This window comes from Crocuta crocuta, unplaced genomic scaffold (genome assembly GCF_008692635.1).
Source record: "Crocuta crocuta isolate KB4526 unplaced genomic scaffold, BGI_CrCroc_1.0 scaffold466, whole genome shotgun sequence".
Taxonomy (NCBI): domain Eukaryota; kingdom Metazoa; phylum Chordata; class Mammalia; order Carnivora; family Hyaenidae; genus Crocuta; species Crocuta crocuta.
The window spans coordinates 6,109,957-6,122,456 of record NW_027529672.1 but is presented as its reverse complement, the minus strand read 5'-3'; the positions used below and the strand labels follow the sequence as shown (position 1 = coordinate 6,122,456).

General features: G+C 59.7%; 1 protein-coding gene across 1 annotated transcript in view; it reads left to right on the top strand.

The window, feature by feature from the left end:
* The window catches only part of EBF3 (EBF transcription factor 3), a 119,990-nt gene that overhangs the window by 91,324 nt on the left and 16,166 nt on the right, over positions 1-12,500 (top strand). The window contains exons 15-16 of the mRNA XM_077762918.1: positions 1,379-1,509; positions 1,971-2,097. Of these exons, the coding sequence (XP_077619044.1) occupies positions 1,379-1,509; positions 1,971-2,097 (258 nt within the window). The remainder of the gene's footprint in view (positions 1-1,378; positions 1,510-1,970; positions 2,098-12,500) is intronic.

Here is a 12,500-nt window from a genome sequence, read left to right as displayed (position 1 = left end):
GGCGGCTTGGATAAGCCACTTCCTGTTTATCAGGCTTAGTTACTACTTTTTGGACAAATACCCACAGAGGCTGTTGTGAGCAATGCCAGAAGAGCAGGACAGAGAGGCTACCCCTCAAGCCGGGGGTCGGGTTCCTGGGCCTCCAGCTTGTCTTCACACCTTCCAGCACGTAGCCAGGCGGCCCGGGGCGCAGGGGGCTTCCTCCTTCCTCCCCAGTTACGCCCTCCTGTGCCTGGGGCGTAATCGTGTCCAGACAGCCATCGGCCGGGAGACCTGGCGGGTCTTGGGGGCCCCACGGCCACCCATCCAGGCCTACGTGCCCCGTTGTTCTTCGTACAGCAAGGACAGGGAGGCAGTCGGGCCCGGGGCCCTGAGGACGGTGCCCGGGCCTGGGCAGGCAGGAGAGCGCGTGCCCGGAGCCTTCCACCAGCAACATCAGCAGATGTCTGAGGAGCTGCTCCTTTGCTCGGGCCCGGCCTGCAGGAGGCCGTCAGAGGCCTCAGAGAAGGTCTGCTGACGCCTGATAGAAGAAGGGCTGTCAGAGGCCAGAACAAAGCCGGCCTCCACGAGGCTGCAGCCTTCAGCCCTGGCTCCGGCCTCCGCCAGGCTGCCGGGAGCCCGCCAGGGCCTCCTGCCCTCCTCCCTCTCCCCCTGCGCCCTCCCCCTGCCTCCGCCTCCCCTCCCCCAGCAGGGCCGGCACAGGCCGCCCCAGTGCCATTGTAATAACTCATGCAAATGTGAGGGCTCCCGAGACAAAGAGAGGTCAGGCCAGCGGCTCGGGGATTCCTGTCGACAAACAATATTAGATGTAAAATGTGTACCTTTGACAAAAGTATTAATATAGCGCTTTTGATTTTTTTCCCTCCTGATGAAAAGTGAAAAGTAGTAATTGTGGAGTGACAGAGGAAAATGAAGTTTTGAACCAAAAGGCAAAGTTCGTGGATGAAAAAACCCAACCCAATTAGCTGCTTATGAGGAATCGAAATGCAAGGCATTTGCTCCCCCATCCCCCTCAACAACCTTTTGATTGACTCTGCTTAGATCTGTACAGCAAAGCAGATAAATCGACGTGCCACATGTGCGCCATGCTTAATCATTTGTAATCGTCATATTTGCCCTGACACATAATTTGCTATATCAAGCCAGTGTTTTTCTTCTTGCTCACCAGTATTCCGTGGCTTGGCCTTTGCTTTATAAAACATTTAATAGTTTGCTTTAAACACACCAACATGCTGATGTACGATTGCCCTTTGCGCGCTGCCTGGAGGAACGGCCCTCCCCCGTCCCGCTGCGCCGCGCGCCCCACACACGGCGGGCAGAGTGGCCCGAGTCGGGGGCCGGGGCTCTAAGGTGTGCGTTCTCTGTCTTGTGCGAGCAGCCACTCCGTGCATCAAGGCCATCAGCCCCAGCGAAGGCTGGACCACGGGGGGAGCCACTGTGATCATAATCGGAGACAATTTCTTCGACGGCCTGCAAGTCGTGTTCGGAACCATGTTGGTGTGGAGCGAGGTAAGCCCGCGCGCCTCTCCCGCGAGCGGCCTGGCCAGCTGTCCGCAGCCCGCCGACGCCCGGCACCCTGTCCCGAGCGGCTCGCCTGTGGCAGGGGCTCCTNCCCGGAGCCCCCCGACCCTGGGGTTTCAAACCTGCCGTAGGAGGCCCCTCCGTGCACTGCAACAATTAGTGCTAGAATTACCAGAAGCGGGTTTAAGGGGACATATGGTGGCAATTTTCATATGAATGATGCCCTGTGGCCTTTCCTGCAAAGTAAAACCCGGGATCGTTTGCAGATATTTTTCTTAAGGAACACAGTAGATCCCCGGTCTCTGCGTGACAGCTAGGAGGGAGCATTCCGGGACATTCCGGGATGATGGTCCAATTTGTGCTCATTTTCGTAATTCTACCGCAGAGGCAAGTGCCCGCCCCTCCCGGCCAGCGCCTCTGAAAGCCCGCTCACTGTGTGTTTTTTGTAGCTCATCACGCCCCATGCCATCCGCGTGCAGACCCCACCGCGGCACATTCCTGGAGTCGTGGAGGTGACCCTGTCCTACAAATCCAAGCAGTTCTGTAAAGGTGCTCCTGGGCGGTTTGTCTACACCGGTGAGTTCACATCTCCGACTTCGGTGGCCAAGGAGTGGAATGTGTCCGCCCCATGGCAGACTGGGAGGGGGGCCCCGTGGGCCTGCACACGCGGGTCCCTCCGGGAGGGCAAGGCAAATCCCCCTCAGTCGGGCGCATGGTTCCCGCATCCTTGTCTGAGAGCTGGTGCTGCCGTGGACGGGTGCGGCCCCCTCGGGCCGTGTGATCTCGGGCCCCTCCCCACACCTGCGCACCTTGGCCTTCTGGCCTGTAAAGCGAGGTGGTGGGCTTGCCTGTAACAGGTCACCTCCAGCCTCCACCGGGCTCATGTGGAGCCCACGCGGTCACCCCGCGTGGCGGCTCGTGATGTTGCCGTTCATTCGCACAGGTTGGGACTCCGACATTACGCGCATGTCACGTGCCCAGGGCCACGCAGCATAGGCGCGGGGGGAGCCGGCCGTCTGCTCCAGGCCCTGTGCTGTGATCCTCTTTCTGGGAGGGTCTCAAGCTTGTGTCACCAGAAAGGGTGGCCTCTGAGATGACACAGAGTTGTTTTATACAATGCTCCGCCCACACAGGTGCTCAGCTAACACCATTTGTCCGAGGTTTTGCTGTTGAGAAACGCCACGAACAAGCTCCAGGTGTCTTTGCATGTTGATTTCCAGTCCTAGCCAGCTGCAGAGGTTCTAATATTTGAGACGTGTTTGTACTGCTGGGCGGCACCTGCCAAAACCCCAGGAGGCGACAGGGATGGGTGCNTGGGCTGGGGTGCCTGGCTGAGGATGTCCCAGAGTGGGTGTGGCCTCCCACTGGGATGGGGCCTCTCTGTCCACCAGGCAGGCGGACGTGGCAGCCGCTGAGGTCCCGTCCACTGAGGGGTGTGGAGGGAGGCAGGCTTCCTCACGCTCTTCACCTGTAGGAAGGGTCGAGTGGGTGTGAGATGCTCCCAGCACGGCTTCCCATGGGCCCGGCATCACCGCAGGGGTGGGCCTGACGTGGGTCCCCTCCAAGCCACGGCTGTCATCCCCAGAGGCGTCCAGGCCTCAACAGCTTGGCTGCCAGCAACACCCGGGGTCCCCGTGGGGGGCGCCTCCCCCGCCGTCCGTCCCGGCGCCCCGCCCCGCGCTGCAGCTGGGAGAGGAGGTGCCCACGCCGAGGGCCGCTAGCTTCCGTGGGACCAGCATGCTCCCGCAGGAGCCCAGAGCTGCCAGGGGACGAGGATGTAGTGAAAAGCTGTGGGTGCACGTCCTGGGCCCTCCGCTGGGGTCGGGTGCGCTCGGCTCCCCCTGGGGCGATCCCGACGCAGTGGGGGGGTGTCATCTCCTCTGATCTGCGAGGCCCCCAGTGTCTGTTGGGGGAGTGAGCTGTGGGGCATCTTGTGAGCGTCCACGCGTCCCCAACAAGCGAGTGCTGTGTGGTGGGTGCTGCCGGTGCCAGGTGCCCGTCCCCAGCAGGGCCTCCGGGCCCCTCGCGTTCACGGCGCACAGGCACCTGAGAACCTGAGGCTGTACGCGCTCCGCTCTGCCTGGCGTTGGCCGGAGGGCCTGGGCCCGGCGCCTCCCGGCCCCCCGAGTCCCGCTTTCTCCCCGGCCCGGCCCCGCGGGTTTTGTGGAGGTCAGGGAGAACTTAGGGGCCACGTCCGCCCCAGGTGGGCACTCAGGAGGGCACCTTCCGTGGACACTTAGGGTGACCGCCGTCAGGTCCTGCTCCTCTGAGAGGAGACATTTACCATCTCCTCACCGGCCAGGCTGTGTGTGGGCCGCAGCTGTGCCACGGACAGGGCATCCCGGCTGGCGGAGGGCCCGGCCGTGAGCGTGTACGTGGCCGGCCCGACCTGCCCGTCTGCACCGGCACGGAGGATGGCTTCTCCCACGGCAGGTAGTCCGCCCGTCCTGGATCGAGGCCTCGGCCGGGGCTGCTGTCCTGGATCAGACCTTTGCATCCACGGGATGGCGTGAGGGGCGTCGCGGGCATCGTGAGAAGGACGTGAGGGGCCGGGTCTGCCCTCTGACGGCAGGAGGGGCCGGCCGAGCTCTGGGAACCAGCGCAGGAAAGATGGGAAACCGTGTGAGGGCAGGGCCGCGGGGGTCACGTGTGCAGCGCCCTGGCGTCGGCTGCGCCTGGTGAGGGGTGGCTGGCGCCCTGCCCCGCGCCTGCGCTCTTCCAGGTTTATCCCCCAGGGTGCCGGCTGCCGCCCGCTGTCCCTGATGCCGCCTTCCCTTTCTGTAGGGTGGGCGTCGCGTCCCCCATCCAAGCTGACCGGCTTCCGGGGATGCGGGCTCAGGGCCCCCCGCTGCGCATGCAGCGTTCTCCCACGAACGGATGTTTCAATGAGGCCATTCAGTGAGCTCAGCCTCTCCGAGCGGGAGGCTAATTTATTGCCTCCCCCCACCCCACTCATTAACGGGAATATACATTTCAAACGCTGTGTAAGGGATACGGGGCCCCGCACACTCTCAGGGAGCAGAGGAAAGGTGGGGTCATAACCTGTCTGACCTGGAAGCTTCTGTCTGATTTGCATCGCCCTGGAATTGACGGGGACGAAGCAATCACTGGGAACTGCCCTCCCCCCGCTGAAAAGCGAGCCAGCCCTTCTGGACGTCAGGACGCGGGCGCACGGCCCCTGCAGGGAGGACGCCGTCCCCTGGGCATCTGGCTCCTATCAGTCCCGGAGGCTGCCGGGACACCCTCACGGTGAACCTTCCCGGCCGAGGCAGCCAGGCCCGGGGATAATGAACCTGCCCGCGGAGGAGGGCCCCCGCCCGCCAGACGCAAAGGCCTAAATGATCTGTTTACAGTGATCTGAGAAACACCAGATTTTTCAGAACCAGACCCGATCAGTCAACCCGGAGAGGCCGTGGGTGCTCTCTGCTGCCCCCGCCCTGGGCCCGGCCGTCCAGGCCCCCCGGCCTGCTGCCTTCAGCCGCTATAAAGGCCGAATTACCTTCGGAGGCCGTAGCAGTTCAGTTGATTAGCATGGTGAATTGAAAGGAGGAGTCACAAATGACATGTCCGGCTCTTCCACTCGGGCCCTTTGTATTCCCAGTGTGTCTCACCCCCGTTGTAAGAAGGTCAAAAATTAGAGAGAGAGAGAACAATTTTCGAGCAGCTAGCACTTAGGAGCAGAATTAACAATCACTCTGTATGTAATTGCCAGTTAATAGTAAATTGCCTTTTAGACTGTAAAATGCAATATAAACGGGTGGGCACCTAAAATTAAATTAATGAGATATTTGCTGCATTTAAAAGTGAATCGTGCAAATTAATAACTGAGCGCAATGCTTGCTTTAATATTTGTCTAATAGTGTGCCATTTGCTTGTTTAGTAATAATTAAACGAGTCCGGGTCTCCTACCTGAGACACTCCTGCCTGGGCAGGCTGAACCATTGCACGTTCCTAACTTCACCAGGAGAAACACATCAAGTTGGGAGGCGCGATAAAAGAAATTATTTTTTAATTAGAATATAGGCATCACTGTGTTACTTGATTAGGACAAATTGGAATTTGTACGCTTCTAGTTGAAATGACGTTAGAACGAAAACTGGTGTCACGGGCACGTTTCCACGCGTGAGGCGTTCTTGCACGGACGTGGACGTTGCTGCTTCCGCAAAGCGTCCACGTGGCAAAGCGGTTTCCTGGGGCGCGAACCCACGGAAGCCAGTTGGCCGTGGCTTCCCTTCGAGATCAGCCCTCGGAGTTGCGGGGTGCGGCCGCGGGGCTCCCAGGGATTGACCTCCTGCATCTGAATGTTTCGCTGACCCACCCCTCCCTTGAGAGATTTCTTTTGCTCAGTGAGAGAAATTGTCATGAATGACGGGGAGATGACACATTGCGTGCCATGGGCCGGGGCCGGTTACAGAACAGGGTCCTGGCAGCTGGTGGCCCGTCCGGAGTGGCCGCGGGGGAGCTGGGCCGGGCTCAGGTCTGCCGAGCGTTTACCTGGCGGGGACATAAAAATGATTATTTTCTGCACAAATAATCTGCATTCAGTTTCTGGCTTGTGAAATCGTTACTCAGCCAGTAACTGCGAGCAGCTCGTGTGCTTTCCGATGGAGTAGTCACGTTGCTGTCTGTCTGTTTGAAGTCCGATGGAGCCTTCCACGGGGAGCATGTCCCGGCAGGGACCGCCCTGTCCCCAGGTGGCTGTGTCCTGGCCCGCTGCGGTGGCTGTGTCCTCGCCCAGGGCCTGCCTCCTGGGTCCTCGAAGCCTTGTCCACCGTTTAGCCCCCACCTCCTGTCACCCCTTGAAAGGCACTCACGTTTCTGAAGTGTTCTAAAGATCTTTTGTGTGCATTCGGATGCGATTCTGTCAACAGCACGTGACACGCTGTAGAGTCAATAGCGCCCTTCGACCACAGCCAGCCCCGACCCGCCGTGCCCCGGCCGGCGCCCGCCACACACATCACTTATACCCGCAGCACAAATGGTTCCTAGCGCCCCTCCCCCAGCAGCCATACTGTCCATTGTGCTGAACTAGACGCTAATGCCTTCCCTTAAATGCAAGCCACCCAATTATTTCAGTGACAAATTTTTAACCACAGGTGTGGACCCGGTGGAGAAACAAATATTGTAATCGCAGACCCTGGAGTTTGGGGAAGCTTCTGGCCAGTGGAACCACCTGCCGTGGCCAGTGAGGCCCCGTGGCTCTTGGCTGTTCCCTGTCTGCTCCTCTCCGTTGGCCGCAATGGGCTTCCCGGCTCCTACTTGGTGATCGGAGGGTGTGATCAGCGGGATCCATGGTCCCTGGCGGGTGGACACCTTGGCTCTTCTGTGAGGTTTGTTACGTGGGGCCTGCATCTTCGGCTCAGGCCACGTCCGGTCCCGTCCGGAGGTGGAGGGCTGGGGCAGCCGCCTGCATCGCGCACAGCTCCTGCCCCCACCGCCGTCTCTTGTNACTTGGGGCTCGAACTCACGGACTGTGAGATCATGACCTGAGCTGAAGTCAGCCGCTCGAGTGAGCCCCCCAGGCGCCCCTGGAAGGCAGATTTTTGCCCTCTGACTGGGACGGTGCGTGCATGGGGCCGGCTGGTCGTCTTTGGGCTCGTTTGCAGGACTCCCTGGGACCACAGGGGAAGGGAGGGCACCCTCCTGGCGTCCTCTGCGCTGCGTGGCTCGGCGTTGGGCGGGTGGACGTCAGGGCATCGGCTGCGTGCCACGGGGCGCTGGTGGTGTGTGTGCGTCCACGACGTGCCCGGCTCAGGACTGGCGCCGGGAGGGCTCCTGGGGTCACTGCTGTCCCCTCGCCTCCTGTCTCGAAGGAGGCCGGAGAATGAGACACACCGCTTGTGCTATTGCACAAGTAGACTATTTGTCCTAATCAGTGACACCCATTTACTAGAATTGCTTAAAATGAACTATACCTCATACAGAAATCGCACATTTAGAGACTTCCATTCATCATCTGAAAATTGAGGGCCAGTAAACTTTTCTGCTCCTCCAGTGGGATCATAGGCATGCATCAAAATGTTAAAAATGATTGGTGAGAGGGAGCTGTCACCCATTTATCAAGGAAAAGAACATTATTTGCTAATTTCCCAACCAGGCTGGTGACAGGGTGCTTCGTCTTTGGACCCACGGTGACCAGCATGGCCTTTTTGTTATTAGTACAAGTCAAGCGCTTTTGGGCAGTTGCTAACAAGACACATTTGTCTGTCATCAGAGGGGCTGTGGTGGTTTTCCAAGTGGCTGTGACCAAAGTCTGCTCCCCGCGCCCCGATTGGCTGTGCTTCCCGGGGCCGCGCGAACCCAGGAGGAGAAACCGACTGATAAATCACAAAGTTTCCACGTCAAGGTGAAGGTATTGACTCTTCAGCACCAAACCTGACAAAATGTAGCCGAGAGGAGACGGCCATTTATCTTCCCCAAAGGACAAAAGGGTCATCCGGGTTTTGCTCAGTGATTGTCGAGATGTGGCCGGGCAGAGGAGCGGGCCTGGGCCTCTGCCCGCCGAGCCCCCAGCACGGGCAGGGTCCCTGGCTTCCCTGCCCACTGGGGGTCACGGGGAGGGCCACGGGAGGGGGCTGGTTTGAGCCTCTGGTCGGCGAGGATGCGTGGCGCGTTGTGAGAAGAGCGTGGAAGGGGCATGGGGGTGGTGGGGGTGGGGAACGGGCGACCCCACCGTCTAAAAGCACTATGAGAAATGCGGTCAACTCAAGTTCAGAGCGAAGCAGCGAAAACAAATGCACAAATAAAGTCACACAGCTCACCTGGCGAAGCTCCACGAGTCTGGCAGTGGAGACCAAGGGAAGCGTCAGAGGGCGCATCGTGACGGGGACTTCAGACCGAAGGCCTAGACGGTTCCAGCCCTGGAAGATCAGAGACCAGGGTCGGCGTCGCTGAGCCCGGGCGCCCATGCCGTGGCCTCCTCCCCCTGGGCCCATTCGGCTGGACGACCGTCAGGGCCCAGGCTCGACGTGAACAGTGAGTGCGTTTGTCTGCGGTGTGCGCGTAGGTGGGACCGGGGCGTCCCCGCAGCTCAGGTGGCCTGGGTTCCGCTCGGAAGGTCCGTCCGCCTGTCCGTACACATTCGTTCCATGTTGACTTGGATCCCAAAAGCTCAGCCTGAGAAAAAGCGCTCATAACAATTACTCACATCAGTTGGGCCTTTTTGATTTATTGTAGAAAATGCAAAATGACTAACTCTTTTCTTGGAATGGTTTTGCAATAAAACAGCAGCAAAGGTGGAAGCTACCAGCGGTGTGGACTGTGCGCTGCCCCCCCGCCCCCGAAAAACAAGTTTTCAAATGCTCCCAATGAGCATATGGAATAACTGGGTTGCGCGAGGGACTGGGTGCGTGTCGTGGGTCACGTGTGCTCAACACGGAGTGTGTTAAATTTTAAATACGCACACTCCCATCGAGACCACTGGCTGCTGCAGATCGTGGGTGTAAATCATCTCTGGAGGAAGTTTCTTTAAGGTGCAGCGTGGCGGTGGGTCCGTTTGTCTCTCCTGCGCAGACGCCCCCTTCCCTGCCCCTCGTGAGGCCAGTCTTCCTACGTCTCCCGCACATGGAAATCCTGCTGTCGGGCACGGGTCCCGGGTCCCGGGCGGGGTCCTCTCCCAGCCTGAGCGTCTGGTGACCCTTGAGGACCTGGGTCAGGACACTGAGGCGGCCGGATGTGGGGGGTCCTGCGAGATCCCTTTCCGTCTTCTCACACCTTATTCTCCCAGGAGAAGGCCCTTGCCCGATGCAGCCCTGTGGGTCTTGTGAATCTGGTTGGTGGCCACGGGCTTTCCCCCAAAACATTGCTCTGTCCCTGGTTTTTGGAGACTAACTGGTGCTTTTCCTAACGAACACGACCCTGGCACAGAATCGTCCCACGTAAGCTTTTAAGCGCCTCAGTGCTGGGCTGGTGGACGAGCCCCAGGCCAAGGGGTTGCAGCCACTCCAGCAATTTTGTGGGTGCAGGATCTTGATGATGGGGGTGGCACCGATGATCACTCCTCCACGTACTTGGCATTGGACCACGAGCTAACGCCTGTGAATCCAGAGGGCGTTTCAGAGTTGACTCGTTTCAATACCATGAAAGCGAGGTGAGGGGGTGCTTGCCCCACGGCTCCCTGCCTGTGGGGAGCTCACGGTGACGCTGTGCCGTCACAGCCCCTGTGGCAGCGCCCCAGGTGGCTGGAGCTTTGCCAGGGAGCCGTGGTGGTGGACACCTGCCATGCTCGGGGCCCGGCACCCCCGTCGCCCTCACACCTCTGCCCCTCGCGGCCCAGAGCTGTGCAGCGGCTCGCGGCACCTGACTCTGCCCTCGGGACGCCCCACTCCCAGGAATGACGTGAAGGACGGGCGTGCTGTGGAGGATGCGACACTGAAGCTTACCGTCCTTGTGACCTAGCATTTACCCTGGCGTCGAGGACACTCAGGGCTTGCCCGATGCCCGCCTGCCCCAGGTCCTCGGCTGGGTGCTGCAGGCAGTTCGGAGAAGCACCTGGGACTCACAGGTGCTTGGGGTGAGGCAGCTCTTGGCCGTGGGCTCCTCGTGGGCGGAAGGTGCCGCAATGCCCGGTTCTGGGCTGCGCTTGGCAGAGGTCACCGTCTGGTGGGAACGAAACAGGATGTGGAAAGGAAGTGAATAAAGCCCTAAAGGTTGCTACGTTCTGTGAGAAGGGGCACAGCTGAGGCCCCGGGGGTCATAGCAGGGAGACGGTGTGGGGTGGCTGGGGACGTGGGCAGCGGGGTGGGGAGCTTCCAGGCAGGGAGAAGAGCGTGGACCAAGCGTGAGCTCCATGGGGGCAAGTCTGGGTGAGAGGCAGGGCTGCGGGGTGGCGGGAGGTCCCGTGAGGCCCCGGGGCCTTCTGATCCCAGTGCGCTTTGGGATTTCAGGGCGTCGTGTATGGAAGCAAAACTGTTTGGCATGAGCACACGACCCAGCACCCTGCGCTCAAGCCTGCGGTTGGGGTCCCGGTATTTATGGTCATCTTGGCGGGGTCTCTCCAGGCTCTGCCTCAGGGCCTCCCTGTCCTTTATCTGAAAACCTCCTGAGCTGAGACTGGAAAGGGCAGTGATTTTTGGGAAGCTGTTACGCTCCGTCAGCGGGAGGCTTTCCCTGAGAGCACCCCCTCCCCACAACTGGGGTCAACCTCCCCTCCCCCCCCACCCCCCGTGTAGACCTCTCTTGTTTGCAGAAATGCCAGCAGCGCCTTTATCACGAGACCACATTCCAACCAGGAAGAGCATTTGTCAGTAGAGGGAGAGCTGGTGGTCTAGTCTAATCCAGGTTAGAGATGCTACCTTCACGTGAAATCTTGTTTGTTATTCAGATAGAATTCGTGTAGTGTAAAATTTGCCCGGAGTGTACACTTCAGGGGCTTTAGTGTGTTCACAAAGTTGTGCACATTGTTACTTCAAGAACATTTTCATCGCACAGGAAGGAACCCTGTACCCATCAGTAGTCACTGGGCGTTCCCCGTTCCTGTCCCTCGGCGCCCCCTGCGTCCCCGGCTCCCAGGACCCAGCTCCCCTCCTGTGCACCTGCTCACTCCTGACGATTCATGTAAATGGACTCACACGGCACATGGTCCTTTGTGACTGGCGTCTTCCACTCAGCGTCACGTTTCCAGGGTGGCCACGTGGTAGCGCGCATCAGAGCTTCATCCCTTTGCACGGCTGAATACTCTTCCCCGGGCCTCATCTCGTGGACCCACCCATCAGCTCACGGACGTGTGGGTAATCCCAGGTGCTGCTCCTGTGAGGCCTCTGCGAACGCGTCTTTGTGTGGACAGAGGACAGTGTGACTTCTCCACGTCAAACATGGTGTTATCCCTCCTGCTGTGCACCTTGTGGGGCAGGGCGGGTGCTGTGACGCGGGGTGAGGGCCCCGCCTTCGGGGAGGAGGATGGACCCCAGAGCAAGTGAGTGGACGGAGGGGCGTGCGGGCCCCGGGGTGGGGGGGCTGGCTGTCTTTGGCACCACGGGGTGGAGGGGTCTTTGCGCAGCAGGAATACCCCCAGCCTTGGGAGTGGGGGGGGGTGTCTTACTTTCAGAGCTCATTTTTCAGCTTCTGTCTGTATGGAGATTTTACGCTGGTTTAACGTGTGCAAATCCATCGCCGGGATGGTTCTGCGCGGAGCCTTGTGCTCCTGTTTGGGTTTGAAGACCCTTCCTTGAAACCCCATCTCTAAGAGGTTTAGCGACACCAGGACACTTGAGTTTTCCTTCTTAAGGAAAGGATGACGGTGCGAGACTCTTCTCCACGGAGGCTGGCCTTGTTCGTGGGCTCTTTGTACGTAGCGGGAGCCCTTGTCTGTCAGAAGAGCCTGGCTGGGGGGTGCCGGGGTTACGGGCTGGCCAGGGCCCCTTCCCCACCCCAGAGGCACCACCGTGGGGAGCCTGTCTCCGGGCTCCCCATCCCCGGGGCAGAAAGCCGTCCAAGAAGTGAGAGCGGCTGACACGCCACGTGCCTTAGTTTTCCTTCGCTGCTGGGCTGGGCTCGGTAGGTGTAGTTTCAACGTGCTAAGAAAGCTGTAATCCAGTGCATTCTTTGAGGTGTGTAAACAGAATTGTTTGAATGCAATCCAGTCGTTGTCAGCAAGGGTATTATTTTGGTAACAAGGAAGATGAGCTGTCCCCTTTTCTGCATTTGGTGTCACATCACAATGCCGCCATCGGCTGCCAGGCGGCGGTGAATGGAAGCGGGTCCCTGTGCACAAGGCCGGGCTGGGCTGTGTGTATGAATCCCGGAACAATGTCCCCGTACGAAGGCGGAGGCACCTGACTTCCAATTAGGAGTCAATGTGGCATTTTTCCCATCCTCAGAAGTCTTGGTTACAGAACGTACCCTTCAGCTGGTGGGTTGGAGGGGCTCCCGTGGTAGCGGCCACGTGTGGAACAGAGGCAGACCCAGGTGGGGCCGATAGCCCCGCTGGTGTCGGGCCCGTGGCGTGGACGCCGGAAGGGCCGAGTCACTAGGGCGAGGGC